This window comes from Pangasianodon hypophthalmus, chromosome 24 (assembly GCF_027358585.1).
Source record: "Pangasianodon hypophthalmus isolate fPanHyp1 chromosome 24, fPanHyp1.pri, whole genome shotgun sequence".
NCBI lineage: Eukaryota > Metazoa > Chordata > Actinopteri > Siluriformes > Pangasiidae > Pangasianodon > Pangasianodon hypophthalmus.
The window spans coordinates 15,633,695-15,643,006 of record NC_069733.1 but is presented as its reverse complement, the minus strand read 5'-3'; the positions used below and the strand labels follow the sequence as shown (position 1 = coordinate 15,643,006).

The 9,312-nt window shown below is 37.2% G+C and overlaps 1 protein-coding gene across 1 annotated transcript; it reads right to left on the bottom strand.

Annotated features, from left to right (window-relative positions):
• Nucleotides 1–1,933: 1,933 nt before the first annotated feature.
• nipsnap1 (nipsnap homolog 1 (C. elegans)) lies at nucleotides 1,934–9,184 on the bottom strand. Its single transcript, XM_026931608.3, has 10 exons — nucleotides 9,025–9,184; nucleotides 7,212–7,339; nucleotides 6,981–7,026; nucleotides 6,582–6,676; nucleotides 6,365–6,435; nucleotides 5,596–5,736; nucleotides 4,180–4,211; nucleotides 3,933–4,027; nucleotides 3,530–3,613; nucleotides 1,934–2,370 (listed from the first exon to the last, which is right to left on the bottom strand). Exons 1-10 carry the CDS (start codon nucleotides 9,108–9,110, stop codon nucleotides 2,306–2,308), a joined length of 843 nt encoding a protein of 280 aa, XP_026787409.2. The 5' UTR covers nucleotides 9,111–9,184; the 3' UTR covers nucleotides 1,934–2,305.
• Between the last annotated feature and the right edge of the window lie 128 nt (nucleotides 9,185–9,312).

Sequence of the window (9,312 nt, the reverse complement as noted above, 5' to 3'; positions counted from 1 at the left end):
TCATCCCAATTCCACTGAAAAAACATTTGTAATGTAATGTAATATGTAATGTAATCTATTTTTAATAAGAATAAGCTTTGAATGGGATATTCTGTCTTCGATCATCAAGCACATCCGTAATCAGACACAGAGGTAAAATCACTTGAGGTAAAAATCACAAAAGGCATTTGAATCTGAGCCTCACTGTCGTCTCTTTACCCCACAGATCTCCTCACTAACATCGTTGAGGAAACAGTCGCTGATTAATTCCAACACTTCTCTTCTGTTGGCTACATTTCTTGTCATTCTTGTCATATCTGAGTGTGTAAGCGCTCTTCTTTGTTTTGATGATGATATGACAGCACATGTGCATCACAAACATTTTGAGATCAGACATCTGATTACAAACTAAATTGATTAGGCTTATGTCCATTTTGCTTTGGCATGTAACTATCCAACACGCTTGTGATTGTGAGATGATGAGAAAATCGCACTTAGCTAGCAAAGTTTTAGATTGTGTTTGTTAAACTGTGTCCTTATCCAACATGACCTTTGTAGGAAGATTGCCAAGGCGATGTTAGAAAGCAGCCTATATAACCTAAATAAAACATTTGCGCATTGTTTTGGTAAGATATATTTATGTCTTCTTAAAGTAAAGAAACATTTTGGTCAAAGCCTCTCGTTTTTGGCTGTTTTCCCGAAATTCAGCTGCAGCGAGATCTGACAAGTTACATATAAAGTGTATGGTTTGTAAAGTAACCTGGTTGCTTTTTGTTTTTTTGGACAATATTCTGCCCTTCACTCTATTCCTTACAAAAGTGTATTAAGTGGTATTCTGTATCTGCCAGGGTACATAATTTGGTCACCTTTTACAGGGAATTATGGGATTTTAGTGGTTCTAATGAGATATTCTTTAGCATGCTACAAAATGCAGAAACTCTCAAAACAGTACACCTTAGAATAAATTGGCTGCTGTTTTGAACACACCATTAGCTTATTATACTGTGTATCTCAATACCAGGAAATCCAATAATACCAATTTATTGTCCAACTTAATTCCATAAGACCGTTTGCACCAACTCTTGGACAGGTGAGTGAAGCTCCTATGAATCTCAAATTACACACTTCCATTTTCTATTTCCCAGGAGCTACAGTATAATTAAATCCACAACATACAACTTTGTGATGATTAGCTGCATAGCAAAAGGTTTGTACAGTAAATATACTTGCTACATTAACACAAACAACCAGAATAACCACAAATCTGTTACTGATTCATTGTTTTAAAGTGAACTGTGTGGTAATTAACACAATTTAAGCAATTTCCCCTGGGATTAATAAAGTTCTTTGAATCTTGAATCTTCAATTACAGCAGACCCAACTTCAACTGTCCCCATCTGACATGTTCCACTGACATTGTTGTACATATAAGCATTACTTATAGGCTAAAAAGAAATGATAGATTGATTATTAAATCTTTAAAGCATAAGAATGTCCTTAATGTCCTCGTGCTATTAGCATGGACTCTTAACCATATTTTGTGTATATGCTGATTGTATGCTTTAAAAGAATACCCTGTGAACCCTGTTACTCATTTAACAGCAAAATGCAGCTGTGAAGGTTTAACACATGTTTTCACTGGTTAAATGCATGTTTTCCTAGATTCACTGTTGGAAAAATGAGTTCGTTTTTAACAGTTACAATGGCTAAATGGCACCTGAATTGTGGAATCACCCATAAATTTTATGTAAGAGTTTTAATACAGTCCACTGTTAGTCCTTTTTCGCTCCCAGCTTTTAACTACGAAGGTTTTTGGTTCTATTTATATGAATACGTCTCAGAAGCTTTACACAGCTCAGCCGTGGGCTTACTTGATAATATGCAAAATGTGACCTGGTTGCGCTGGAGCAATGCATCTCCAAAACCATCACGATTAACAACATCATGCTCAACATTTGTTCACAGCATTTTTACTGTTGACTGAAGAGGTGTTTTCCTCCACACATTACCATGCTCCGCTGCAGCCTACAAAAAGATTTGTGCAAATTTCTTATGCAAAAATAAGACAGTGAATTTGACTGCAGCAGATACCTTCAATATGTAACCCTGTTCGAGCTGTACTTCATGTTAATACAAAGTAAACATGGATATTGATTAAAAACTCAATTCACAGGAACATTCATTTTCATTCCATATTTTACAACAGATACATTTTGGGCGTAATTGATTGTTCTTGTAGCTGAAGCTGTCAGCTGCAGGTATATTGCAGTTCAGAGGAGATGAGAATCTACAGGATCGTGACCGAGACACACTGCCAGTTTGTGGGTCACTGCAGAGGTGAGCTGTTTGTGGGGATCAAGATCCTTGACTCCATACTCCGGATTAAAGGTACTGTACAGAAAAGGAAAGTGTTCAGCTTCAACTAAAGAAAGTGTGAAAACAAGATGTCCTCTTGGTTGTATATTAACCTAGATATAGTTTGTTTGTAACTTAGTTATCATAAAATTTTAAGGAAGTAGACATTTGTAAAGCTGAGGCTCTGATAGCAAACTTAAAGCTTAAATTCATTTAAAGATGCAATTCTTCGAAAAATTAAATGTACAAAATTTCAGCAAAGTTGTTTAACTAAGATATGTTTGGTGTTTTCTTTGTAAGATTTGCACTAGCAGTAACACAAGGGACTTTTTAACTGAATTTTAAAAAATCACACACACACACACACATACATTCAGTTAATTAACAAAGACAAATCATTGATATGGTGAGGTTTTGTGTAAGGATCCATTTATATAACATTTACAGAATGAGTCTCCAGTGTCAGTGCTTTGTATCAGTTTTCCAATAAGGGAAAGTTTTCAGGACAGACGACTTTGCGCTTTCCCATTCTCAGTTTTCGTCCAATTACTTTTAAAAGAGATTGAAAAGAGAGGCTTGTGAGGGAACGACTGTTTATAGCTGCTATAAGATTAGTTATACATAAGTTATAGCAGGAACTAACTTGTTTAATGTTCATAAATGTACTGGACAAAAGTATAAATTTGTAAATAAAATTGATGGCAAATTGATGTGTTAGATGAGCAATAATACACTTTTGGATGTGCTGTTATTTGAAAATAATCAACATTGGGTGGTAAAGGTTGACTATTTTCTTATAACTGCATGTCCACAAGGGTTTTATTCCTTCCTTAATGCATTGCTTTGTTTAAAAGTAAGATCATGTAGCTTAGAAATGTTATTTGTGTTAAGTCCATGTAGATTTAGGTATGTTTATGAAAAAAGATTTTGGGTGAGATAGACTTTTATTACTTGATACATCCATCAGCCTCACAGCTTCAGCGCAAAACTGAACAAGCAAAAATCAGACACCAGATTTGCCTTGTCCATGTCTGATTAGTACCACTAGATGGCACCAGTTTGTCTAAAACCCACATCCCACAGCAATGACTAACACAGTGTGTGTTAAATGAGCCAGAATAGTAAACACTGAAGGAATGTGGCCCTGCAGGACCTGTAGTTCACATCGCTGTACTTCACAGAGTGTGTGTCTCACCTGTGTAAAATACGTTGACATCCCAGCCCTCTTTCAGCCACGCCGCGTTCCTCGTCTCCTCTCTGGACTGCAGGTCTTTATACGCTACACACAGGAGATAAATATGTATTAAACATTACATTACAGTACATTATATTTTAAAAAATATTTACTAGGTTACAGGCTCAAAACATCGTCTAAAACAGTAGTGCCATAAACATTATGTGTAAAATTATGAAATTAAATTATTTTTAACAGACACTGTGTAGTTTTTATTAAACCAGTTATAATATCTGGTTTATTTTATTATTATTATATACATTTATTTTGTTTTTTTATGGTTTATACGATAGTGATATTCATGTTCAATGTTCTCAATGCATTAACAATTGGGTCTGAATTTCAGCCTCTGAAAATGACATACCCCAGAGATGGTGGACGACATACAGCTCTCCAATCTGAGTGAAAAATCCTCCCACTGCTTCGTTGTTCTCTTGGCGGTATTTGATTGCTCGAGCCCTGTCAAACGGAAATATTAGGCAAATACAAAACTGGATTTTTGTACAGGACAATACACAAATATATAAGAGTTCAAAGAAATGTCACACAGAACTGCATTAAGGTGTCCATGCTTAAAAGTGTCATGCAATAAGTATATACACAAGGCTTACCAGTGATTTCCCCATTCTATCATCGTGCCCGGCTTTCATGTTCATGCACAAACCAAAAGAAGAAGTAATTTTTAGATATAACTGCACTTCTAATAAATTAGATACAAGATACAATTTAATATTTAATATCTGCAATGGTACTGCTTCACATTAAGGACCCAGTACTAACATAAATTACTGCGTTAATGAATCATAAGTAGTTGTAACTTTGTTAAAAAGCACTGGAGTACATTGTTATTTCATCTACAGAGTGTGTGTGTGTGGGTGTGTGGGTGTGTGTGTGTGTGTTTACCACAGACAAGAACTCTGACATGTTTCCTGTACTGAGAGAGAAGAACTGAAAAGGCCAGTTGATATGTTAATGTTTATGTGAAATGTATTTGTAGATTAAACTTTAAAATCTTTATAATTTGGCTTTTTATTGATGGGAAAAATTTGAGGACTTGTAAACACAGACGTAAGAGTAATAATGTATTATAGAGAGTGTATTAATATACAGTAAATCTGTGATTTGCCTTGCAGCCGGAACTACTGTAAGAGCTGCTGTTATGTAAGAAATACAACGCAACAAGGCCTACTGTTATAGGAAAATATATCACAGTGGGGTGGTATGATGCGACCTGACTGTTCCTATAACAGTACATCCCGAAGTGTTTTATTCCTCTTTGTGCTTTTTATCCATTAATAGTTACGTTTAATGTTGTGGAATGTCAATGAAACAGGTTAGTACCAGTTACCACTTCCAGTATAGAAGCTATAAATTGTTGTTTCCTCACCACTCTGTTTTTGCTCTCTTGAAGTTATGTTTGTGAGAAATCAGAAAGCACAAAGTCCTTTGTCTTGAACTTACTGAGTGTTGCAATTTGCTGACACTGAAAAGTCCTTGCAAAAATGTAGCAAGGGTTGCACGTTTTTCTTTCTTAAATAACATGTTTTTAATCCTTTCCTTATTAACCCTAAATTATGTGAATTATGCGTCTGCTATACAAGTCCATGTGTATGTTTTCATTATAGAAACAATAATGTATTAGAATGAGCGCATTAATATATACCTGTGATTTGAATTACAGCCAGCACTAACATCAGAGCTGCTGTTACAGAAAATTCATCAACACCTTCTGACCAATCAGTATTGAGAATTCAACAGATATAAAGAAAATTAAAAATTCTGAAATTCTCCTAAGTTCTAAATGTAAACTACTTGTTTGGGGAAACAATACTGAAGAAACACTACTCAATAAAATACATTTTAATTCAGAAATAAATTTAAACATTGGCATTAATTTCACTGTTTTCATTTGTTTTGTTTGCTTTTATCAAGATATGTTTTAAAAAGTGAAAAATGTAAATTCATTTAAGTGGGTAGTAGTGTACTCTAACATTTCATACGTGGAGTAAAGTAACAGCTTCTTTCACCTTTAATCTGTAAGTTCTCAGCTCATATATATTCGGTCCAGGTCGGGGTACAGGATCATTCCAGAAGCTGAACTCGAGAAGAATCTGGTTCTGCCGAGAGATCAGCATCTTATTCCTCTCTTTGCGAAATGCAAGATACGCCTGGACAAATCAGAGAAGTATGTAAGAAACAAGATGAGGAATGGATTAAACACCATACTGAAAACTCAACAGGATATAAAGACGATTATAAAATATTCATTCATCTTCAGGGTACATTGGTTGTGACTCAGGAACATACCCTGGATGGGATTTCAGTCCACTGTGAACTACCATGTACACACACGTTTACACACTCATTCACACCTGGAGCAATTTACCAGGATGTTTTTTGTGAGGTAGGAGGAAAATAGAAAACCCAGAGGAAACCCACATGGCCATGGTGAGAAAATGTAAAACTCCACACAGACAGCAAGGCTCAAACCTCGAGCTGAGCAGTGGCAACGCTACACCACCGTACAATCTTCTGATGAGCACCCGAATACAACATTATGCTTTTTTATACTCCAGTAGGACATGGGGGCGTGTCCAATTTGCATATTTATAAGCCCAGGCATTCTTAATCAAATTAAAGGTTTAGAAATGTTTCTAACAGTTTCCTAGCCAATAAAGAAACATATTAAACAATTTAAAATTATCTCAGATTATTTTTTGATGTATAGTGATATGTTCTAAAGGGATTTTTTGTTCTTGTAGAGAAAACATTAATGAATAATGAATATTAAAATACCTTGCTGTCTCTGAGTTTGTTCAAGCATTCCATCAGAGCTGGATATCCACCATAGTATCTCCAGAGATGCACTACGAGAACCAAACATCAGGTGTCACTACAGCACCATATAACATGTTAAAGCTGATAAAGTATCAAAATCACATGTACTCGAATGACTGTAGTGACAAAATCAACCAGTGACAATAATAAAGCTGGTGTTTCCTTGACCCCCTACCTGCTTGGTCCTGTTGTCCGTACCATGTGTTCCAGCTTCCCACAACTTCACAGGGATAATCTGGATCATTGTGCAACTCTCTCTGAAACTCCGTTCTCACAACACACACATTGCATTCACTTTCTTAAATGTGTTTCAATGGCTAATGTAATTAAAGCAAAGGCCCCTTCTGTACTTCAGACAAGCAAAAGGTCATTTCCTATTTAAACATGCATTCAGCTAGTTAGTAAACTTCGTCTCGTGAATCATGAGATGAAAACAACTTGAAAACCAGATGAGGCCGGGACGGCGCATAATGTTCCGATAACAAGTGCATTAGGCTTGAGTGATAATAACAAACTCAAGGACAGGACATCCTGAAACTCGAGTCTATTCATGCTGAAGAGGACCTCTACTCACGATAGCTCATTGTAGGCCTCCAAGCACTCGGGCTTGACGTTGTGAACTGGAAGGAAAAATGCACACATCATGGATTTTAAGCAGCAGTTTTGCCTAACAAATTTCTGCATGCATGCCTCCAAGTCACTTTATTTAAATATTCCTGCACAAAAACACACAGGTACATTTGTTTAATGTCATGCTATATTATTAAGCCTGTCTGCTCTGATGGTTTCATAAGAAACAGCTTACACTGGATTTTGTAAAGGCCACTGGTCGCTTTCTTGGACAGCAGATTGGAGTGGGCATCTTTCCTCGGATCCACATTGTGTCCAAACACAGAGCTCCACCAACCGCCATCGCTCTTATCCGCCAAGCTCCTAATCAGTGTCAAAGCAAAGCAAGGTTTATATAGCTTATTAATATTTTTTAAAGTAAATAGATAAGAAAAAAAAAACATTAAAATGACCAATTTGGGTTTCAGTTACAAAAAGTTCATTCATTCATTCATTCATTCATTCATATTCAGTAACCACTTTGTTCTGGTCAGGGCCACAATGGATCCAGAACCTATCCCACTGAATGAGACACCAGTCACATTCACACACTCATTCACACCGAGGGGCAACTTAGACTCGCCACTCCACCTACAGGCATGCTTTTGGAAGGTGGGAGAAAACCAGACAACCTTGAGGAAACCCTCATGTACACGAGGAGAACATGCAAAACTCTGCACAGACAGTAACGCGAGCTCAGGATCGAACCAGGCACCCTGGAGCTGTGAGGTGGCAACACTAATTATATGTTAATGTAAATGGTGAGTCACAGTAACTACATATAATCTGAAGAGCAGCAGTTCTGATGGGTGGTCACATGACTGCATAGTAATTTGTAATTGTAGCCATAGTGCAATCTATACTGCATACTACTATGAGGAATAGTGTGTACTATACAGTAGCATATGCATCTCACCTGCACATTCATGCAGTTATATAATCAGTCAGTCATGTAGGAGCAGTGCAATGTATACAATCACGCAGATACAGGTCAATGTTCACATCAAACATGAGTACAGGGAAAAATGTGATCACAGTGACCGAAACTTGAGAAGTTGACGAGTAGAAAAAGACCAAGTGATGTTTTCCTGATATTCAGCTGTCCAGTTTAGGTGAGTCTGTGCCCACTGTAGCTTCAGATTCCTGTTCTTGGCTGACAGGAGTAGAACCTGATGTGGTCTTCTGCTGTTGTAGCCCATCCACCTCAAGGTTGGACATGTTGTGCATTCTGAGATGCTTTTCTGCTCACCACGGTTGCAAAGAGTGTTTATTTGAGTTACCATAGCCTTCCTGTCAGCTTGAACCTTCCTGTCTGACTTTTTTCCTGTGAGCTCTCTCATCAACAAGATGTTGCTGCCTGCAGAACTGCCGCTCACCATTCTGTGTAAACTCTAGAGACTGCTGTGTGTGAAAATCACAGGAGATCAGCAGTTTCTGAAATACTCAAACCAGATGATATATTGGCGTGCTTCTTGCTAGTTATCTTCCACATTTGATTCTAAATGGAGCCCATTGTCATGATGTGTAGCGTCAAGTCATTGGCTGCATGAGGGAAGAAGAGACCTCTGATATTTGCAATGAGTACTTTAAAGGTTTTTACATAGTAACAAGCAAGGTTTTTCTTTTTTTTTGGAAATGTACAAGTATTCAATTTCAATAATTCTGAAGTATAAATATGGAAAAAATAATACTTAAGTATAGCAACTAATCAAGTATTTTCCACCCTTGTACTCTGCTACACACCCTGTAGTGTACTACTACATGCAACATATTGAGACCTAACTATTTAGTAGAGTAGTGGGCGGTTTTCGACGGAGAACCAGCGCTTTGTGACAGCATGAGCTTTGATGACGTGCCATTTTGACGTAGGGTACAATTTAGGACATTAATGCGTGCTTTGGGACGCAGCCACAGGTCTACTTACTGTGAAATCCTATAATTAGTGTCAAGTACAAAAGCTGTAACCATGATCCATTTGTAATCAATCAGAGTGGCAGCATGAAGTTTACCTGTGCAGCTGAACACCTGGGCGGAAGAAAGCTCTCCACAAACGCCTGTTGTTCCGGAGCAGAGTCAGACAGCGTGTCGGTGCCATGATTTCACTTTGTTAGTTAGATCTAGAAATAAAAACCTGCTCTTCTGTCCTAACAGGACGGGGAGGTTTCCAAATACTGCATGTGAATGATTAACCAGTTTGTGTCTGTGTGTATAATCACCTTTGCTCTCAAGCAACCAACCCTGTGACGTAACAAACTTTGCTTACTTTGAACCTAGTGCATGCTTTTATACATAATTTC

What these genes read in the sequence shown, in the direction of transcription:
- nipsnap1 (XM_026931608.3), bottom strand. Translation starts at nt 9,110, where the DNA reads ATGGCACCGACACGCTGTCTGACTCTGCTCCGGAACAACAGGCGTTTG. An exon ending in ATAGAATGGGGAAATCACTG is followed by an intron (nt 4,028 to 4,179) that starts GTAAGCCTTGTG and finishes TCCGTTTGACAG; the next exon opens with GGCTCGAGCAATCAAATACC. An exon ending in TGTCAACGTATTTTACACAG is followed by an intron (nt 2,371 to 3,529) that starts GTGAGACACACA and finishes TTTTCTGTACAG; the next exon opens with TACCTTTAATCCGGAGTATG.